Genomic DNA, 22860 nt, shown 5'->3' with positions numbered 1-22860 from the left:
TTCAAAATTGCCTATAAAACTTTAGGTACACAAGGATCCTGATGAAAGATATTGATATCCTCAATTCAGCTGGGAAAATGGATAAGATGCGTCTGCTGAATATTCTGATGCAGCTGCGGAAATGCTGTAACCACCCGTACCTGTTTGATGGTGCTGAGCCGGGCCCTCCTTACACCACTGACACACATCTCATCACTAACAGCGGTAAAATGTTGGTTCTGGACAAACTGCTTGCAAAACTCAGAGAGCAGGGTGAGTACTGTTCAACAACAGGAGTGATCTAAATGCTGCTTGTGAATAAAACCGCCTTTCAAAAATTGCCTAGATTCATTCTTGTCTTTTCTCTAGTGAATGCATTCATTACTTTCAGTGAGGTTTTTGTTGAAAATAATTTTTCTGTAGATCTTGACACATGGAGGGAAGGAAGTTTTATAGGAATGATGATGAAGACTAATAATATGGAGAAGTAGAAGGAAAGGAAGAGCAGAGCCCCCCTTCTGCTGTCTTTGAGAAAATTTCTTATGAGGGGATTAGTTTCACTGTGTGCGAGTCGTCAGCTACCTATTTTACCATGGTTTTAAGCTGTATATTTCTTCTGTATAAATTATCAATCAATCTGTCTTCAGGAGGAGTTAAATCAATACCAGAAAAGTAACTTCAGAAGAGAGACTTATTTGAGTAAGTTAGGCATAGTACCAAATATTTCAGGTGAATTCTAACTCGTGCTCTATGATAAGATTAATGTGAAAACATAAAACCAGTGACAAACCTTCTGTGTTGTTCTGTCAGGTTCCAGAGTTCTACTTTTTAGTCAGATGACTCGCTTACTGGATATTTTGGAAGACTATTGCATGTGGCGCGGGTACGAATACTGCCGACTGGATGGACAGACGCCACATGAAGAAAGAGAGGTGAGGAAGTTGTATGTTAACAAGAAATGTATTTGATTGACAGATTAAGTTATTTACATTTATATGTAAGTAGCTATGTCATTGTTTAAGGCAAAAATGCTACAGTTTAAAAAGGCTGCTAAGGGTATTTGTTTTTCCTAACGAAAGCCCACAGTAAAATACATTTAATTTGCTCCTCAACTAAATGAAAAATGTAATATTTTGTGGACTTGGAATGTTTTTTTCTACCTGTGCAGACCTACAGTTTCTTCTAGAAAAAAATCGGTTTTGTTATGAAAATTCTGTATATTTCAAAGAAATTTTATTGAAAAGCCACCAGTGTATTAGAAGCTTGTTTGAAAACTCTGAGACTTAAATGATGCTTCTTTTTCTTTTAGGAAGCAATAGACACATTTAATGCTCCCAACAGCAGTAAATTTATTTTCATGCTGAGTACCAGAGCTGGAGGTCTTGGAATCAATTTGGCAACGGCTGATGTGGTTATTCTCTATGATTCAGATTGGAACCCTCAAGTAGATCTGCAAGCCATGGTGAGTTAACTCCCTAATACACATTCATTTATTAAAGTTGTCATTGTTCTATTTTGTGTAAGTGTTTCCAGAACTTACATTCTTGTTATTTTTCTTTATTTTTTGCATTTAATGCCAAGAAACTAGGAAAGTAAATAAAAAGGGTGTGAACAGAATTGTGGAAGAAACTGTAGATTTTTCTCTATAACTTTGTTTTAATTATTTTCATGATTGAATATGATTACTTCTCTCAAAATACTGTATCAATATTTTTTATCCAAAGAATGATTCTTAATTCTGTCTTTCCAGAAAAAAATGAATAACAGAGGGCTGTTGCCAAAATAATAGCAAAGAATTAAAAGCATGTGGATTTATATTCCTCCCTTCTGGGAAACTCATGCTTTTGCCATCCACCTTGTTTCTATATAGTGTAAAATCATTCAGTGATGATGCAAAGGGAAAAAAAAAGTATCTTTGGGTTAAACATAAAGTCTTCTGAGTGCTGAATGTCAAAAAATCAAGCCTGTAGTTTGTTTCGTGAGGAATAAAAGTCACATGAAGCTTCTTGCACGATTGGAGGGGGGTGGGGTGTTCTGTGATTTGTGTGGTGTTTGTTCGGGTTTGTTTTTAATCCCCTTAAAAATATCAAATATTTACTGTAAATAATGCATCCTCATGGTATGCGTGCTGACTGCCAATAGCACACTGACCTCCTGGAAAACTGATGAGTACGATTTGTGAGGTTTAGTAGGATTATCAGAAAGAAACTAATGTTATGCCGGGGAGTAAAAGATTAAACAATTCATGTGTAAAGGACAGGTGGAATATCCTGGTACTAACAGCTTGAAGGCCAATTGTTTAACTTCTTTTATTTAAGAGGACAAAATAATATTTTTATTCATGTTTTCCAGAGAGAATAAGCACACGTTTAGCATGTTAGTCTAATAACTCCATTTGCTGTGTATGGTACCTGTACTATGTGAGCTGCATATTGATGCTTTAATGTAGCTGCTTGGGCCACATATGGTATTGAAGCTGTGGCTGTGTGGACTTGGCCTGTGGAATCAATATGCTCATGCCAGGGGTGCCAAAGTTTCAATACCTATGTCAAGGTGGAGAATGAGTTTGAAAGCAGAGCAGATGTGTACTATTTATATCCTGTTGTATCTCCACTTGCCATTTGCAGTCTAGACAGACATTATCTTCATTTACAATGAGGTAGATGCATTTATTGTTATAGAATTATGCGAACATTAAAGATGTAATAGCCAGAGATAAGTAATTATTGCTGTATTGGTTTTATTTTTTTTTTTTATACTCTGAATAAGCAAGGAACCATGCAACATATGGTAGTTTCAGTCTGCTGTTTCTGCTATATAGCAAGCTAACTGTCTGTTGCTTGTGAGCTTTTGTTGCTGAACACTCACTGATTTATGTTTGTTAGGATCGTGCGCATCGTATTGGTCAAAAGAAACCAGTACGGGTGTTTCGACTAATCACTGATAATACTGTTGAAGAGAGGATTGTAGAAAGAGCTGAAATAAAACTGAGACTGGACTCTATAGTTATACAACAAGGTATCAACTGCTATATATGTTTGTCTGCAACAGAATTGTTCAGTCCCTTAAAGTATGGGTTAAATAACTGTACGAATGTACAGTATGAGAGAAAGCAGGCCTTGTGTATAATAGCAGTACAATAAAACAACCTAAGAAACTCTTAATGTGTTATTTACTTGTTCAGCTGAAGTTTTTGAAAAAAACCCAATGTTTCCTTAAGTAATATGGACATAAACTTCTGCTGAGACTTTAAATGAGGAAAGCAAACCACAGCTGAATAGATGTTACTTGATTTTTGTTATATTAAAAAGGGAAAAAAAGATACGTTCCATGACAGATACAAATAATTGTATAGATCTGCTGCTTAGAACCACATTTTAATTTACTGAACATTAAAACTGCTTTGTGTGTATCTGTTTAGAAGTTCTTGAAAGAGTAGTTTGTCAAAAAGTAAAGCTCTCAAGCTAAGTTTTGGAGGTTGGTTGTATTTCCAAAAGGGTGGGCTACTGAAAGGATGATGGTCACCATTTTGGTGGTCCCTGAAGAGATGAGAAGGGCTGAGGGAGATTGCAGGACAGAAATTAGAACTCTGGGAAAAATACTCAGAGGTTTGTGTTGAAATCAGTGAAGTGAGTGTTAAAAATCTTAAGTACTATACTTAATTACAGAATATTTTATAATTTTTCATTTTGAAATAGAATTTTGATCTAGAAATTGAGTTAACTTTGTAGGAATAAGATCTTAGACATAAAATTTGGATTATCTGAGAAACCTTCTTTGTTATGGCTTGATCCAAAATTGTTATTTTTTTTCCCTGAATTTCTAGATTTCTGTTTATTTTCAGCTCAAGTGAAATGTGATGTAGTTGTTTTTTTCTGTGCGGTGCCTTTGTTTTTCCTTTCTTGTTCTGACAGTGAACTAAAAAAATCCACTGTTTGCGTGATCCTACTAGTACTTTTCTATTATAACTCTCAACATGTTTGTTCCAATTTTAGGAAGGCTCATAGACCAACAGTCTAACAAACTGGCAAAAGATGAAATGTTGCAGATGATCCGGCATGGAGCCACGCATGTTTTTGCCTCTAAAGACAGTGAGCTGACAGAAGAAGATATAACCACTATTTTAGAACGAGGTGAAAAGAAGGTTAGAGAACAATTTCGTACAGAATTTGAAACGTGTCAAACATTAGATATATATGCACAGAATAGAAATTAAATCTGATTATGGAAGCCTATTTATATGACCAACTACTACGTTACTGTTCATAAAGCCTATGAAAGTTTTGAAGGAGTAGAATTAGTGAGTTATAACTGTGTTCAGAGTTCATACTCTGTGTGCTGTATCTTAAGCATGGTTTATTTTGTGTGTTTTAGAAAGCTATAAATTTTATGCCTAATAGACACAAAACCTTTATGGAACTTTATTGGGGAACAGGTAGCTGTTGGAAAAATGAACTACCATTTCAGCTTCAAAGTGTTGGGCATAAATTTCATTTAAATTTAAAAGTTAAATCATAGAGTTGTTGGGCTACGTCACAGCATAATAAATTCAGTTTAATGGAAAGTCTTGGAGTCAGATTGTTCAAAGCTAAAAAGCAGTGTGTGCATCTCTCCTTCCAAGGAAAGTGTAAGTAAAAGTTTAAAGCAGAAGACGTTGAGAATGTTTCAATAATGCTGAGAGCTTTTTTTTTATCAGAAAAGATAAAACAGCTTGAGTGAGCCTAAAAGTATCTTCCTGTATTTTAGACAGCTGAAATGAATGAACGATTGCAGAAGATGGGGGAGAGCTCCTTACGAAATTTCACCATGGACACAGAAATGAGCTTATACAACTTTGAAGGTGAAGATTATAGAGAAAAACAAAAGGTAATTTTCTTAAAGCCTTTCAGACTTTGTTAGAGGTGCCACCATAAAGGCCATACGATAATAGAAATGTTATGACTGTAAAGGTTATTCTAGAGAAGTAAGAAGCCACTGAAAAATTCACTTAGCTCTGCAGAAGCATCAGTTTTCTGAAGTTATGTTGAATTAGCTTTCAGCCCTACTGTTCTACTTCATGGTAAAATCTGATAATATTGCTCAGATTTTTTTCTGTCCTTTCCTGAAATACTATGTTGCATCCTACTATGCTGCTACACAACCCAGAGGAAAAAACAGGCCTGATAATTATTTTGTATGTGAAACCTGGATTTAAGTCTCTTTTGCACTGAAGGTTTTAGTCACAAGCATTAGTATGAACGGTTTGTACAATGATTTACCTAATCACAGAAGGATCATCCAAACAAAGAGGTGTTGCCTGGGGTCCCACAAGGTCACCCCTGCATGTCTGTGTTTTGTACAGGGTGTATAGTTAAGATATTCTTAAAGTCTTATCTGGAATCAGATATGTGAACTCCTATTTGTTAACTACAGAATGCACTTCTAACCCAGCTTTCTTATCTGTTTTGAAGAAACATTTAGTAAAATAAACTATTTAATGAAAACAGAGTAAGGTGTGTGTGTAGATACCTAAGACTTTTTCTCTTGTTGATAATTTTATTACAAGAAGTCAGCTAAATACAGCATAGTCTTGAAGTATACTTAATTCAAGTAATTTTGTTAAGATTATTTGCTGCTAGTGGATTTTTTTTGCCAATGTTGTAGTCTCTGTAGAGTTTATTCATTATAACATTTACAGGAGAAACAATTAATTTGTATCACAAGGTACTATAGAATTCAGAGCCCCAGTCCTTCCATTCTCATTTGATGGATGGACTCATAACCTTACTCAGGTGTCTGAAATAAGTAGAATACTGTAAAGGGATCTATCCATGCCACTGCACTCCCTTACTTGTGTATTATCTTTTAGGTGTTTAAATACGTATTATAACCAGCTGTAATTTCTAGCTTATTTTTGAGCTCTTTCATAGTATCCGAATTATTGAACACAACCATTGACTTGCCACGCAAATAGACGTTCCGGTTTTGTGGTGCCACATTAGTCGTTACTTTTGCCACTTTAGGAAAGCATCCAGTTAGTTTAATTTTTTTTTTTCTATTCTGCATGTAGCTGAGCATGATGGAATGGATAGAGCCTCCAAAACGAGAACGCAAAGCTAATTACGCAGTCGATGCTTATTTTAGAGAAGCCCTGCGTGTTAGTGAGCCAAAAGTGCCAAAGGTAAGGAGTTGGCAAGTACGGGGGGGTTCTTGTTCTTTTGCTCTTCTCCTCTCTCAAATTGCATCCCTTGCTCCTACCCTGGACTGGTAATAAAAGGGATGTAAGTGATAGGTTGCCACTGCTGCTGAATTATAGCAGTTTAATTGCACAGAAATCAAGCTTATATGGTGTTAATATACCTGTGTATTTTTGAAGGCTCCACGACCTCCAAAACAACCAAATATTCAGGATTTCCAGTTTTTCCCACCACGGTTATTTGAACTTCTGGAAAAAGAAATTCTGTATTATCGTAAGACTATAGGATATAAGGTAATGCTTTTTTTCCTCTTCAAATGAGTGAATTGTATTTGTATTTCTCTTTGCAGATTATTGCAACCTTATCAAGAGCTAAATGAAGCAAATGAGATTGCAACTAAAAACCGTATCATTCTGGTCATTCTTTTTGCAAAGTGCTTATCGTTGTAGAAGAACTGGCTTAAACCCTCTATTCCCCCTGTTTCTGTTCCACTGTGGAACAGAAAAAGTAACCTGTAGTTCCTTTCTTCGTTAAAAATTTCGTATCTCTGTAGCTTTGTGATGGGTTCCCAACAATAAAATAGAGTAGAAAAAAGGCAGTTCTGATACTTCATGTACTTCTCCTCAAAACTAGAGGTGTGATATGTGGTCTAAGGTGAGAAAATAATTTTTGGCGAATAAAATATCACCTTCCAGGGTATGATACATTTTTTTTTTGTTATAGCTTTTTTATATGTTGTGCAGAAAGTAACTTAAGGAAATATTGAAGTTGGCTTTGTATTGATATGACAATAAGCAAAGTGACACCAATTTTCCTTGCATTTTGCTGGGGTATAAAATGCCTAAAGGTGTGGAGAAGTCTGAGTGTATTACTATTTCAAAAAGAACCCTAGTCAATAGACTTAGCTTTATTTCCTGCTATGCCTTAGCTGAATTTTTGCCTCTTCTCGGCTGACATTTCTGGGCAAGCATTGAACACAGATTCTTTTTTGATGTTGATTTTCATTACTCGCATCAGTGTTGGCTCAGTAAATCAAATGGATCCCCGACTTCCAGACATGTAACTTACTTTAAAAAGCCCCATGTTTCATGACAGGTTGCAGCAAGAAGAAATCATGTATAAAATGTGTTGGGGAACATAAACTCGTCATACAAAGCAATGAATAGGAAATTGGTGTTGTGAAAAGAGTAGAATTAATATTAGCAAAATATATTTTTTAAGAAAAAGCAGAATTAGATTAGATTCTTGTTTGAAGCAAAAATAATTTTATGTGGATGGTAGGGTAGAATTAAGAATTTAAGGAAGTGCAATTCGCTTAGGCAAAGGAATTATTCAATTAGTGCTCCAACAAATAAGTGTGAGAGAATTGCTGATGTTTACAATACACATGTAAAAAGAGGTGTTTCAGTCCTGTTAACAAAACATGCCAGATTGGATAGGTTGAAAATGAATGCTTGTTATCCTGAAAATTTACAACGGTTTGCTGGTGGTTAAAATCATGAATATGATTGTTTGTTCTGCTTTGGAATGGGAGTATAACTTTGCACCTGAAGAGAGTTTATTATTAAAACCGAAGGCTGCCATAAATAGTATCAGAGATATGGAATAGGTAGAGACCATGCTTTATGTCAGTCTTAACTTCAACCACCAATTTCTTAGCCAGAGGTTAAAGCAGCTCGTATCTTCCTTTGTGTTTTGCGGTAGAAAAATGTAAAGCCTACAAAATCTTTACTAGATCCTGGTTTCTGAGTGTTTTGGTGTTGTGCGGTGGTGGAATTGGAGTACGCAGTTTAATGCTCCCAAATATTTAATAGGTGTCAGTGTGGAGAAGGATGGGGAACCTGTTGCTTGGCCTTGTTTACATAGTGTTGTCTGTCTGCTCTGTCCTTTGGCAGTGTGTGTATCTTTATAGTAAATCTGGCAGAACTTAGCATTTCCCTGTAGTTATGAAACATTAGAAGCTGTTGGGTATAAGAGAGTAGAACCGTCGCTAATGAAGAGTGCCACTGAGATTGGTGGCCTGTGCTGCTCACACTGGGTGAGGCTCTGCCTCTTGCAATATCCCCAAGATATTGTGTGTACAAGTGGGGGGTACAGGGCATAGCAAAATTATAACGTACATTTGACAAACTAGTCCTATTTTTGGGAGGAGGGGTTAAAGCGATAAGATTCAAATCGAGGTAAAACACATTTGGTAAATGTACAGATTAGTGCTTCAATATTTAATGGTTGGAAAAATGTATTTTACCACTTACATGTATTCTGCAGTGTTTTGCACTGAAATTTCTTAACGGAAAAGTGAATAGGGCCCTTTTGTTACTTACAGGTGAGACTGAATTTACATTAGCAGCTTGTGAGACAGGAAGGAACTAGCACAGACAAATGACAGTATTTGATACATCACCTTGTCTTGGAGGATAGTAGCTTACATTTTGCAACAGTTTTGTAGACACTGATGAAAATACTCTGATAGTTATTTTTAGTTATTTTAAATAGGAAGTGGGGTGGTGCTTTTTTGTTTGTTCTGCGATGACAAATACTGTGGACTCTGTCAGTCCTGGGAGATCTTATGTGTGCTTATAAGTTGTAAACCAAGGTTGATAGAAAAGTTGAGTCTTTTTAATAATATGGCTGCACTACTGCTTATTGACACCCCTGATTTTAGGTCCCCAGGAATCCTGACCTCCCGAATGCAGCTCAGGTACAAAAAGAGGAGCAAAAGAAGATAGATGAGTCTATGCCTCTGAATACTGAGGAAACTGAAGAGAAAGAAAAGCTTCTAACACAGGTAAAGTAACACCAGCTGAAGTATTTCACCATATGATTTTTTCACTAGTGTGGAATATAAATGCTAATAATGGCAAATATGCACAGGAAAAATACACTGATGTTATAGAAAGAAGAAAGCACACAACATGTAATAATTTTTCTTGGTTTTGCTTTGAGGGACCTTCCCTGTTCTTGAGCAAGTTTGTCTTAGTCACCTGCTATTACCCTGAATGCCTGCGAAGTTTCTGAAACAAGGCCTTGTGTAGCAGATGCACCAGCCAGCAATGCCTGCAGAAATCCAGCCAGTGGATTTCTCATGTATGCATCTGCCTTGCATGGTTTTTTCATCAAAAAGAGTTTGTATCAGAGAGGACAAGCCTCTGTTGACGTCTGTATGGTATTTACACAGATGAATAAGATGTCACATGCATTGATTTTTGTTCCACTTGGGTTATTGGGCATGTTTATTTTATACTCGGGCTGGATCTCCATCACTGGCTACTTTTGTGACTTTTTGGACTGTTACCCTGCTGAGTAGGCTTATTAAAAGCTAATTGTTAAGGAGAAGGGTGTGACTCAAAAACTAACAAGGTTTTTGATTCAGAAAATTTTCTGTAAAATAATTGGATGTAATGTACCTGGAGAAGCAATAAGCAAGGTCACAATCTGACTGTTCATTTCACTTCTTTGTAACAGGTGCTGACATGCATGTCAGTACTGCTGTTAAAGATTAAAAGTAAATATTTGTATTGTGTGTATTTGGCTTCTTGTAAGGATGCTATCTGATTGCGAAGTGAGCTTATTCAGCTGGAGAAGTGGCGGAGTTCCATGTAAATGTATTTCTGTGATGAAGGACTCAGTGCACTACAAATTGCTGTTCAGGCCTGTGATTTTCTTGTTTGTTCTTGATGTTTTCTCTTTTCTCTGTCTTTAAATTGTAATGTCTCGTTCTTGGATGATGTTTTTGTGCATCCCTTAACTGTTGTTCAGTTTTGGATTAATTTCTTCAGTACATAACAAATTATCTGTGTGACAGTGCTATAGAGTTTCTATTTTCATCTTTTTGACCTGGAGATAGTTTCTTGACACGTTTATATTTTCATCGAAGTGTTTGTCTGGTTCAAGTTTTGTAAATGTCCAAAGTAGAAGCTCTGGCTTTAGGTACTTGCACTACTCTAAGACCTTGTAATGACACTTGCATTGGTGCACCCTGTGTTCCTAACACATTTGTTGCTTTTATCTGCTGAAGGGTGACTTACATAAAATTACGGTAACCTGTCATTGAGCTGCTTTCTCTGGAGAAATACCATGTAAAAAGTTTGTAAAGAAGGAAGAGTAAAAAGCTCTTCCTAATGCATGTGGAGTGATGCACAAAAGCGACTCTTTAGACTTTTAATGGTTCAGTAATAAACCCTGGATAGTACAAGTTTCTGGAAATCCTGAAAGACCATTAACCGCTGCAATGATGTGACATTGCAGAGCTATTGCCAACTGCAGCAAATGATACATATGTAAGACAAAATTTTGCAAAATGATTCCCTTCTACCTAGTAATACTTTCTCGATCTCTTGCTGCTTACAGGGTTTTACAAACTGGAATAAAAGAGATTTTAACCAGTTTATTAAAGCTAATGAGAAATACGGTCGTGATGATATAGACAATATTGCCCGAGAGGTGGAGGGAAAATCGCCTGAGGAGGTCATTGAATATTCAGGTATGAAATTTTGAAATGTATTTCTTAATCGTGTGATATCACTGTCATCTTTTACTACATGTTCTTTAAATATTAGAAGATGTAAAATTTGGATGTGTATAAGAATATTTTCTTTAAGAAGTACATGGTGGTTCTATTCAGAAGACTTAATTCTGTTAAAAGGGTTTAATTTACTGCATCTAAAGATGCCTTCAGCTACTTTTGTCCCTCCTTGGTCAAAATTTAGAATTTGGCATAGTTAATTTACATTGACAACATGGTCTTGTGCAATCATGAAGTTGCCTTATGGTGGCAACATGATTGTTAATGCAGTGAGTATATATGCTGTTTTAGCTAGTGTGCTGTATCTTTGTCTTTTGTACTTGCGCAGTACTTTTAAATTTGTACAGAATTCTTCCTCTTTCATCCTTGGATTTAATTTTACTAAATGCCTTCTTAAAATTACCTTTGCAATGTTCTTCCTGTAGCTTAAAACGGAAGAGCTGCACAAAAATTCCCTTTGAAGTGTTGTATCTATTTTAGGTTGGTTAAAAGATGTCACTGGAGAAGGCACAAATTAGTAACTTTTATAACAGATAGACCAAGTAATCTCCGACCTTAGAGATAGCCAGCGAAAACTGGAATATGAACGTTTCACTGCTTAACTAGCAGCTCTAACCAGTTTCACCATTGTGAAAAAAAAGCTATCATTAAAAATTTTGCTTTGCATTTTTAGCTGTTTTTTGGGAACGTTGTAATGAACTACAGGACATTGAGAGGATTATGGCTCAAATTGAACGAGGAGAGGCAAGAATTCAACGGAGGATCAGTATCAAGAAAGCCCTCGATGCCAAAGTAATTATTACAAGTTTTTTGTTCTCGACAGCTAACTTCTTCCAGATTCTTTCAGAAGAGGAATAGTTGGGGATGGGAGTTCTATTTTTTTATGTAGCATATATAGAAAACTATATATCAGCAATCTACACTAATATGTAATAAGTCCTTGGTGTGGTATTGTATGCTTGATAGTCCCTATTTTTGTTTTGCATTCAGATTGCACGGTATAAAGCACCTTTTCATCAGTTACGTATTCAGTATGGAACAAACAAAGGGAAAAATTACACAGAAGAGGAAGACAGATTTTTGATATGCATGTTACACAAGATGGGCTTTGACAAAGAAAATGTGTACGAGGAGCTGCGGCAGTGCGTGCGCAACGCTCCTCAGTTCAGATTCGACTGGTTCATCAAATCTAGAACTGCCATGGTAGGTGTCAGTTATGGGGACTGAGTTGTTATATGAAGTATCTTGTTCCTTTTTTTACGCACCGTTGCATAAAATTTGGATTTGTGCCAGAATATTGGAGTCTAGGAAACAAGTGCTGAAAGAATAACTTCGATTTTTTTATTCTCATTTATAGTTTTTAATAAAATAACCTTTTCCCTTAGTACAGCAAACACAATACAGCTGAAACAAACAGATTAGAAAATCTGCCAGGCTGAAGTCCCATGTTACCCAAAGGGATTCATGGAGGGGTAGACTATGCTTATAAATATCCTGGTACTTTTATTGCAAACTAGAAGTTTTCCCAAACAATGTATTAAAATATGACTGCTTTCCAGAATTATTGGACAATATTAAAGACTGAAAACATCTGAATGATATACTTGGAGAAAAGAACACCTTTCAATATTGGTACTTAATTTGTAAAAGCATGAGGAAATTCAGTGATTAATGTAAGAATTAATCATTGAAACAGTTGGTTTAAAATGCACTTCATAGTTGTGAATAAGGATTATCACATACAAGTGTTTAATTGTTTTTTAGTTATACTTTTCTGAAGATTCTTTTCATACTTAGAGAATATAATACAAGTGTGGTAGCAAGTAGACTGGTACTCTGAATTCTAGCTGTATTATTGTTTTTCTTTCTCTGTCTGAAGAGCAGAGCCATGCTTTTTAAATCCAGTCCTTAAGTGGGAAGTGGTGACACTAACAGAAGCTTTGGTGGTTGCAAATAATAACCGATGTAGGTACCAACCTCAGAACATGGCACTTGTAATGATAGAAAGCTGTTAGCTCTGCCCTGGAACTTTTGTTCAGATCTCCCCAGATTTGGTTCTTTTTTCCTATGAGTGAAATCTGCAAGTCTCTGCATCATATATAAGAAATACATGTGTCCATTTCCATATGAGCATATTTATATGCGAAAAATGTACTTCCAATTTTTTTTTTATAATACCAGAAATAACTTTATCTTACTTGTGGTGAGTGAGAACTGGGACCCTTTTTTGTCTGCTTGAATACAAAACCATATTGGTCATGAGTGTTACAAAAGAGTGGAGCATGTGGTCCCATACCCAGCTGTCATAGATTCTCCCCATTTTCTTGTAAGCAAATTTCTAATTAAATGCTATGCTGCAGTCATGTAACTTAAATGTAATTTTGTATACAGATCTGGATTGTTTTGGTAGTTTAGTCTGGCAATTACAGAACCACTGTGCATTATTATTTACTGTCTTCATTTCCTGGCATCAGGATTTGTTTATAAAATGTTCTTTCAGAGTTCTGGGTACTGTACTAAGAATAAATAAAACATAAAAGTGTAAAAATGTGTGTTTGAACAGGTGGCAATATTTGCTTTTCCCAGTACTACTTATAATTATGCGATACAATTTCTCCTCGATATTTCAGCCATTAAAGTGGTTCTGGATAGTGCAGCACTTAGCCCTTAATTAAAAAGAATTATGAGCTTTACTTGCTAAAATGTCTGTTTGAAGTAATACTAGATTTTAAAATTATGTCCATAAAGAGAGAAACTTCCAATATTTAGTCTATTATGAAGTTCCTTTTAAGTTGTCTGTGGAGGAATCCATTCAAGTAAATCATAGAAATGAGTACTAGAAATTAAAAATGTAGTTCAACTTTTAATATTAGTTGACATACAGTTAAGTCAGGGGAAAGTTAATTATTCAACTTAAATCTTCTTGCAGATCCTTTTGTTCAGAATAATTTCTTTTTAAAGGAGATAAGAATCATATGCTAAAGTGTAGAAACATGTTCTGTGGTGTCTAATGCTGAAATTGAGGCACTGGGAATATAGTAAATATTTTGGCTTATGTTTTGTCTTACTGAAAGTATTAATAGATAGAATATTATTTTCAACTGTGTAGTAGAAGAAATAATAATACAAAAATACAAAGCTAAAATAATATTTTCCTTTCAACACACATTTAATTTTCCTAAATGTTTTAAATTGCCATGAAATGCATGGTATTTGGTACAGGGGTGTCAAACTCATTTTCACCGGGGGCCGCATCAGCCTTGTAGTTGCCTTCAAAGGGCCCAGTGTGGTTTTTAAGTCTGTATAAACGTAACTACTCCAACCGCGAGGCTGAAATGACTTTGACACCCCTGGGTTAGTAGTTTATAACTGCTAATTGCCGATATATGTTTTCAAATAATCTGACATTTGTGAAAGTATTAATTTCCGTGGGCTCATTTTGCACTAGCTAGGCAGTTTTTATGAAAAAATGTGCTGGAAAGTCACTTGAAACTAAGAATAATGAATGGAGTATAAGTACAAATCTTTATGAAGGGCTAAATAGTAAGTTCGGTGAAAGTGGATAAAACTTCTTGCAATGCTGAAATTCACATGTGGTCTCAATTACCCCTGATTACATTCAAAGTGATATGAAACAAGATGGAAAGAGCATCATAATTCTGAAAAGGCTGTTTGAGGAAGCTTTGTGTTCTACTAACCACTAGATGTCTCTTGAATTCCATGTAAATAGCCAATTTATCTTCCATCTTCCTATTTCTGTTCCTTGTCCTTCTGAAGATTTCTCTTTTGAAAACGAAAATTCTGCTTCATTTATTTATTCCAAAACCAGATGGTTTACCCCAAATATAAGTTTTCAAAGAGACTGAGAGTGCCTAAAATTGTAGTGGTGTTATTTTTTTAAACTGGTCATAGAGGTTTAGATTTTCTAAGTTTAGTTGTTGTTGTTCTTTTATTTCTGTCCATGCAGGAAGAGTGCAAAATAGCATGGCAGCAGTGAATCATGTATTTGTTTTCTGAAGTCATAAATCATGCATATTCTCTCTTACCTTTCTGCAAACCCTACCCAGTGTAAGACAAATGACTCCTTTGTAAATACAGGAATCCACGACCCTGTTGACAGAGCTTAGGACTGCATTCCCTCCCAAGTCAGCATCTCTGCTGTCAGTCATGCAGAAGGTGATGGTTCAGTGCTCCCATCTTATTTAGTGCAATCCTAGTCTTTATAGCTGTGAAAGGGTGAGCAAAGTACATCTTATCTCTTTCCATCCTAAAGAGAAAAGTATCAGGCCACGCTGAATAAAATCTTATCTCTAAAGGTGCAAGGCATTTCTATGGTAATAAAAAGGAATGGATCAGTCCATATAGAAATTGCAGTAGCTCAGTGCAGGATTTATCATGCAGATTCTTTCTGGTGGTAGGTGTAGAAGAAACCTGTTTGCATGTCACGTCTTACTGCCAACTGCTTCTGTGGTTCTCTGTCTTTTGAGTCCATGCTCTGTCCACAGTGTGTTCTGGAGCAGCAGTCCACCTGCAAGCCCTAATCGTGAACCTGTGCACTTCAAGAAATGTATGTAGGCAAGCATTTTTCCTCAGGAAAGACAAGGATTTTTCTTAGTGCCTTAGGCAAAATGATCAAAGGTTATTTCTTAGCCCTTTCTGATTAATTGCCTGTCTTGAATTCAACACAAACTGGTTTTTCATATACTAGAAAAGATTTAGCTGATGGTTATTGTGGAACAGTTTGGCATCAGCCTTTCCTTGCAGCTCTAAAGTCTTTGGGTGCCATGTACACAAACTTAAATGATGGAAACTGCTTCTGATGTATTGACAATCATCTTTCCACTTCAGTCTTTTACTTTTTAGCATCTCTTTTTGTCTGTAGAGCGTAGGTTTTTGGGACAGAGGCTCTCTTTCGTTCTGTGTTGGGCATGCAGTGTATCTTGGGATGACTTGCACTCAAGTTTTCTCAGACTTGTTGCTGTTTTATCTAAACCCTGTTGTGCGGGTGGAATTTGAGAGTTTTTATGGGTTGAAGTGAGAGTATTTTAGCTCCAGCAGGACTGTCACGTTCTAGGGTGCAAATGTGGCACCCTCATTTATCATTGAACCTGTAATGGGTGATGTGGGGTTTCTTTTACATGGATGTGGTAGAAATTACTCATTATAATAATCTGTCTACAAAACTACATGCATGAGGCTGGAGTGTTTCCAGCAGGGAGTTGTAGAGAAAAGTGGCCTGAAGACTTTTTGTCTTGTTTTGTTTTTTTGAAGCAAAAAAAATTCATGTCGTGGCAGGATTCTCTGTGTCCATTCTGAGTTACACACCTTTCACGCAAGGCCTTGGTGCGCCCTTCATTGGGGGATCTGTGGAAACTATAGAACTTAAGGAATGTGGTTAAGCTTGAGGGTCTTAATGTCTCAAAGATGAGTCATATTTCTGACTGGTTCAGAATGTTCAGGATCAAGAAAGCGTGTAGGCTGTGTCGTTTTCCATCATGTAACATGATGGCCGAGGCAATATGTAGGTTACAGGTGCTGAGGAAACAGAGACTAATCCCTGGATGAAAAGGTCACCTGTTCCCTTCATTGCGAATAGACCAGTTGTAGGTTGAGATTTATGCTACTAGGTAATTCTACGATAGCTTGTGGTTCAAAAATGGCTTCATTGAATTTAATGGAGATAAGACATATTTTTCTGACTTTTTTTTTTTTTCCCTCAGAAGAAAGCTTCCTGCTTTTAGTGGGAAAGAAAAGCCTATGAAATCGCTGTTTCAGTATAGCTAGAACACATTGAATAATTAGAATAAAAATTAGTACTGTTATGTATTTGGTAAGAGATGGAATACAAGAAACTGTCCAAGTGAAATGAGTTCTGTTAACTGAGCCAACTCTTATTAGCTGCAATGCAGATACTTGTAGAGCTGTATTGGACATATTTAATTGTATAAATGACCTTTCAGCATTAAATCTTGATGACTTTCAGATGGTGTGGCAACCTTGATGTTAAAAGCATTTAGGGCCTTCTACTTTTCGGGTGCTGTTTGACTAGATATACAGCAGCGAGTTAATGATTTGGGACTGGAGAGATTTTTGCCAGTTTGAAGCTCTACAGTGTCTTGTCACAAAAACCTTGTCCGTGTGCCACAGAAGTGTTGCTTAAGGTAGCTTTGATTCCTTTTCTCTCTGCTTCAAAGATATGCTCCAAGAGCTGTTTTCCTCAAGTCTGCCATAGTATGCTGGCAGACTAGAATTTGCTGCATCTAAACAAGATGAAAGATCACATCAGTCTTTTGGGGTGTCAGTTTGGAAGATACAGACAATCTGGAAAGCTCCCTGTCAGGAGGCTGAGTATTTAAATAGATCTCTGTTTAAAAAGAAGGTTACACTAAGGTAAAAACAGATGAACAATAACTAAGCTAATCTTATTAGTACATGAATATTGAACGTTTTTGGAAAACTTAAGTATTTTGGAATTCAAGAATTTTGAATGTATTTATGTAAATGAGAGATTTGTATAATTTATATAGAGAATGTGATGTTTTCTTTTTCCTTAGGAGTTTCAGAGACGCTGCAATACTCTCATATCATTAATAGAAAAAGAAAATATGGAAATTGAGGAAAAAGAAAGAGCTGAAAAGAAGAAAAGAGGAGCAAAAGTTACAGCAGTATGTTCAGCAGCACTTACTTGATTTCTAGGGGGGGCGGAATTCAATTATATTTTTTTAGAAAATGAAAAAGATAATTGTAGCCACTGGTTGTTTTAGTATAAACCATTAGTTGAGAGATGAAACTGAAATATTTGTTTATTCACAGGTTGTCTAGATTTTACGTAGGCATTCTCGGTTCATAGCATTTTGGGGCTTTTCTTTTTGAGGAGAGTCTCTTGTTTAGCAGAGGTAGATTCCTTTCTACCTACATATTAGCATTGTATGTTTGCTTTAAGTTAATCTCAGATTGTTGTTCCTACCCTATGTAGTAGTTTCTGGAAGAAGAAGTAATAAGTACTTCTTTTATTTTGAAGAGTTGTCATCTTTAGAACAGAATTGGGTATAAGTCAAGGTCCTGATCTTTTCACCCAGTTTTGGTGTGTGTGGCACCTGTACCACTGAGACCACGTACTGATTTCAAGAAGAGAAAAAGGGCAGCAGAATTAGATGGTTTTCTTTGTGTTCCCATTATACAGAGCCAAATTAAAATATATAATACATGGGGGTCACTTATCTTCTTTTTGAATAATTAGTAATTGACTTAAATTTTTTTATAATGCCACCTTTTTTGTTGAATATAGATATATATATTTTTCCTCTTTTTAGTCACAGAAGAGAAAAGCAGATTTGGCCACTGAGAACTCTGGAAAAAAAGATGCTAAGAAAGTAAAGTCGTGAACCTGAAAACGGAACGCTGACTGTAAAACTGCCACTTTCTTCTCTGCATCTTCAAGTATTAATTGCCAACTTCTTTGTATTCATGGTACTCTTCCCCAAACCCCATGGTCTAACTTTGCAAATTTTGTATACTTTACAATGTCTTTCTTTACCTAAAATATGTAGCTTTGTATCTTATGCATTCCAGTATTTTTGTGTACCGTATTTTGTGAGTTTCACGTCTTCAGCAAAATTCACTCAGTCCTTGTTTTTTTGAAGCTTGTGCTGAGGTTTTAGCTTTTATATGTTTTATATGCTGCTGCTTTGAAAGAAAACCTAGATTCTATAGCTGTATTATTGTTGGTTCATATTTTCAATTTATATGGCGGCTTGGAAAATAAACTGACTTAATTATTTGAAGAGAAATATACTTCACCTTTGTTTTCCCCACCCTCTCTCCCTTCTTTGCATAGCTACATTGAGAGTGAATGTTAAGGTTTGTGTAATTGTGCCTTCATCATTGATCGGAGTTATTTTGTTTTCCAGAGGAGTGCTTAGATAGGATCAGGAGCATGACAGAACAAAAAAATGCAGTTAGACTGGCATCCTTGTTTGCTGTCAGCATTCAGTTGACATTTTTCTCTGAAATGTTTGGAAGGAAAGCCAGCAAATAATTATTATTTTTTTCTTTTTTATCACTGGTTTCCGCTGGGCTTCATACACGCTTACACACAAGGTGAGGTGTTTTTCAGAACGATCTCTAGATGAAAACCTTTCTATGCCTAATAAACTGAAGTAGTCAGCTAACAGCTTTTTTAAATAATAACACACAAATAATTCCTCTTGTGTTTGGTCGGCTGCTCGGCTCTGCTGCCTTGTGCTGCAAGACCTTTGTTGCTCTAATGATCTCTGCTGACTTTCTGCTTTTACCTTTGATTCGCCTTGTCAGTCAGAAAAAATGGGGATATGTTATGAAGTGCTCCTTTTTAGTATTTCTGTTTTAATGAAGGGATGAAAGTGTTGGATGTATGATTTTTTTGACTTTGCAAGGATGGCCTTTTTTAAGCAGGTTCATAGTTTCCACTCACCTTGGAGTCTCTACCTTTCCCAGATCAGTAGAACGACGAGTGTGACATCTAATGTTTTACTTTAATCGTGTGTCTCTCATCGGGTGTTTGGTATGGACCTTGCTGCAGTGAGACATGCCCTCGTCGTGTCAGGCCTAGATTAATGCAGTGTGCTTTATGTGCTGCTTCCCTTGAAGGCTACTTGTAAATGTCTTCTCGTGCAGTTTGCTTCCTTCTGCGGCTTGAGTTGTTTTGAGATATAAAAATCTCTTCAAACTCTTTGTATTTCGTGCTTTGCATCAGCTACTTTCTGTATTTATAAAATTTAGGACTTTTTATGAAGTTCTTAAGTCTTAGGACGGAGTTCTGCCTGTATTCTTTTCTGTCATTTAAAATATATTGGAATGTCTTTGAAGTTTTCTGGGATTAATCTCTGTAAGCTCGATGAATAATTTCGAATCTTGCTTGATAGTGTTTAAGATTTAGGGCAAATGGGTGTGATGACTTGTTTGAGCATTTTGAAAGATCAGTAATTTGATTTGATATTTTGGAATGGAGCTTTTGTTTGAGGACCGAGTTATTAATTATTTCACTGGGCTTATGTTTGTGGGACTTGTAGTGTGAAAATGGTTATTCATCTGTTGAGGTTCGTCTGAGTTGAGAGCTACATCTAATAACGGTGGGGCACAGTTTTCAGACAGAAGATTAGCCACGGGTGTCAGTGCGTGCTTATAAATGAATATGCAGCCCAGATGGGATAGGTCTGCTCAGAAAATAAGCATGTCTTTTCAAAAAATATTTTTCGTAGTGGAGCAGTTGACATCCTGATTTACCCTGGGGACGAGGACATCCCATGTAATTATGGGCTGGAAGAAAGCTGTGCAGATACATAGATGCATAATCACAAATCCCTGGAGCATTGCTATTAAGAGAGAGAGGAAGATGCCTTATTTACATGTGCTTTTTGGCTCCCATGTAAATTTATGGCCTGAAACTATTAAAAACAAGTACAATGAGGAGGGAAAGAAAGGCTGGAAGAGCCTTTTTACTCAATTACATGGCGAGGTCTAGATCTTATTCTAGTGCTTCTGTTTAGCTTTAGGTGAATATTAATGTTTTAAGTCTAGAAGTAAGTGTATTCTAGTTTTGTTTATTGTAGATCAGTTTGGTTTGACTTGCATGTTTTTGTGTATTCCGTTTCTCTGTTACGAAGTGTATGGAAAGTCTTCAAATGGTAATATCTCAACTTGTTCTTTCATGCAGATTTCCTGAGTTACCACTTGAGTTAATGTTCACTTTTCTCCTCCTTCAATGACATGATATACTAGCTACACAGCAAAAGATCATGCAATTGTTCTTCCAGATATTATCCTCTTGATCAGACAGCTTCTCTGAAGAATGACAGATGCTCCCAGGAACTATCTGTTCTCTCTTACAGCCTGTAGTTCCCAGTTAAACTGAATGTGCTGTTGAACAACAGTCCTTGAGAGCACTTGTACCCTCTGTACTAGTTCCTCAGCATATTGGGTCTTCTCATCCATCACGTCCCACAGTGATAACTGAAGAAAATTGCTAACAGCTGCTGGTCAGGGTTAAAGTAAAATGGATCTTTCTTTTCCTTTTTTGTTCTTCTAGCTGCAGATACACACACAGTATGTGCCTAGCAGTATCTAAATTATGTGCTGCTTCGACTCAAAATTAGGTGGACTGAAGTGAAGAAACCTTCCTGTTTTTAACTATTGTTTTCTTAGGTGGGGAATCCTGTTTGTAAGAAGTTTGTAAGCACTGAATGTAATGTTATACGAAACCTATGAAAAGTTTGGGCCTTTAGGCAATGTGGTCATTGCCAAAAATTGACATGATATAAAATTTAGAAAATAATTTGTTTCCTTTGCATAGACACCTCAAATTTGATTGTGTTAGCATTAGGCTTGAAGAAAGAAAAAGCTGTCACTGGTACCTTCACGCATGGGGCAGTGCACGGAACGTCCTGGGAGAGGTCACAACAGTTGTTGTGTTCTTTTCACATATTCATTGCTTTCGAATTATCAGTTAGTGGTGACAATAAAAAAAAGTCACGCAGCTGACCATCCTCATTATGTTTAATTTCAATTTATTATAATGTCATAAGGATTGAAGCTTTATCCCTGCTGGTAATATTACACCATCCTTAGATACTCTGCATAAGTAGCATTACTATACTGAAATACCAAGTAAGAATTTTTTCTTCTAGATTGGCATTGCTTGTTTGATTTAGTGCTAATGCCTGGTTATGGTTTAAAGACACCCACCAACTTTCACTCTTTGAGATCATAAGCAAGGGGTGCAGTATATGGAAATGAATCAGAACCTTCCTAGGTGCCTGGTGGAAGTAACTTGTGTTGTGCAGCATCAGCAGCTGTGCTGTGGTGCCGGCGCTCCCTGCGCACGCCTCCTCCTCAGCCTCAGCGGGGGGATTTAGTACGTGCAGTGGTCGCAAATCAATGCCAAAGCTGAAAAATGTGGGCCTTACGGGTTGGAAAAGCGTATGGAATTTTGCAGTCGGCAGCGATCTATGTGAATGTAAAATGACGTGGTTGGTTTAGACGTGGGTCCTTGTGATGTTGGAGGGATTGTTCTCTGACTAGTTCTGATCTGGTTAAGATAATTTGACAGTTGTTATGTTTTACTTAAGTTTATCTAGTCCATGTACTTAGCTTCAAGCATGTATGTAAATGCTTTGGTGGGTCACAGTTACAATGTTTGATACGTTCTTTTTCTGAAAGAGTTAAAGTTGTACTTGGTTTGCATATTTTGAAATGCATTGTACTTTTTAATGCCATTTGCATGATATCCATCCTTTCATAAGAGCCTTAATAGGAGTAATATTTGCTGCCTCAAAGGTATGTCTACATTGTGATGTTGAAAGATAACTTCTGAACTTTTAAAAACTGACATTTGTTTGTTAAGTTGTACATATATGAAAATAAAAATTAATATGAACCTGACGTCTTCTGGTAATTATACTTCTGGCACAGATGGGCCCATGCACTTGGGGACTGTTCAGAATAATCTGACTTGTTTTTGTTGCTCTTGTACCTCTCGTAACCTTCAGGCTGTGGTAGCTGAACGTAAGGGGGGTGTGTGGCTGTTCCATATCTGCTTTCAAACTTTCTAATTATTTGTAATCTAAAATAAAGTACTAGTAGTGCCTGTATTTTTATGACAGCCTTGCCTGTGTTGTCTCTTAGTATGGTATGATACAATGTATGTTGATCATGTATTAAAGTATATTACTGTTTTTCTGTTATTCTATACCTCTGGTGTGTTACTACAATAATTTGGAGCTTAAGTCTTGGAGACACAGGATGGTAGGGACCAGGAGTTTTGTTGTTGCAGCTGTTCATCACTAGTAGGCATGCTGGGTATTCTGCTTGGAGAGGTACATGTCCTAAATGGATGCTCAGTTTTCCACTTTTTTCTCAGGACGACCCCCTAGTAAAAAGGAGATGCAGTTAGGAGCTGTGGAATACCAGTTTGCCCTGGCATTGACTGGTCACAATTCTGTCTGCCCCACAGTGCCTTTTGACAGACCTCAGACTTTTTCCGGTGAGGCACCTAGACCAGGAAGAAGGATCTGGGAGTAGAAATGTGGATTGCTTTACCTTGTCCTCAGCAGTAGTGTGGAACAGTTGTTGGGTTCACTACAAGAACTCTAGTGCTTCCGGACCGCTTTGCTTGGTGCCGGAGCGTGAGCCCACAGCTGGTTT

At 36.7% G+C, this 22860-nt stretch overlaps 1 protein-coding gene across 1 annotated transcript in view; it reads left to right on the top strand.

The window, feature by feature from the left end:
* The window catches only part of SMARCA1 (SNF2 related chromatin remodeling ATPase 1), a 34993-nt gene extending 12675 nt beyond the window's left edge, over positions 1-22318 (top strand). Inside the window, exons 11-24 of the mRNA XM_065846079.2 lie at positions 26-252; positions 790-911; positions 1289-1441; positions 2865-2997; positions 3975-4123; positions 4726-4845; positions 6029-6139; positions 6335-6448; positions 8821-8943; positions 10506-10638; positions 11354-11472; positions 11671-11883; positions 17235-17345; positions 17994-22318. Of these exons, the coding sequence (XP_065702151.1) occupies positions 26-252; positions 790-911; positions 1289-1441; positions 2865-2997; positions 3975-4123; positions 4726-4845; positions 6029-6139; positions 6335-6448; positions 8821-8943; positions 10506-10638; positions 11354-11472; positions 11671-11883; positions 17235-17345; positions 17994-18065 (1900 nt within the window). The 3' untranslated portion in view covers positions 18066-22318. The remainder of the gene's footprint in view (positions 1-25; positions 253-789; positions 912-1288; positions 1442-2864; positions 2998-3974; positions 4124-4725; positions 4846-6028; positions 6140-6334; positions 6449-8820; positions 8944-10505; positions 10639-11353; positions 11473-11670; positions 11884-17234; positions 17346-17993) is intronic.
* The last annotated feature ends 542 nt before the right edge of the window (positions 22319-22860 follow it).

This window comes from Patagioenas fasciata, chromosome 11 (genome assembly GCF_037038585.1).
Source record: "Patagioenas fasciata isolate bPatFas1 chromosome 11, bPatFas1.hap1, whole genome shotgun sequence".
NCBI classification, from domain to species: Eukaryota; Metazoa; Chordata; class Aves; order Columbiformes; family Columbidae; genus Patagioenas; species Patagioenas fasciata.
This window is presented reverse-complemented; position numbering and strand designations above follow the sequence as displayed.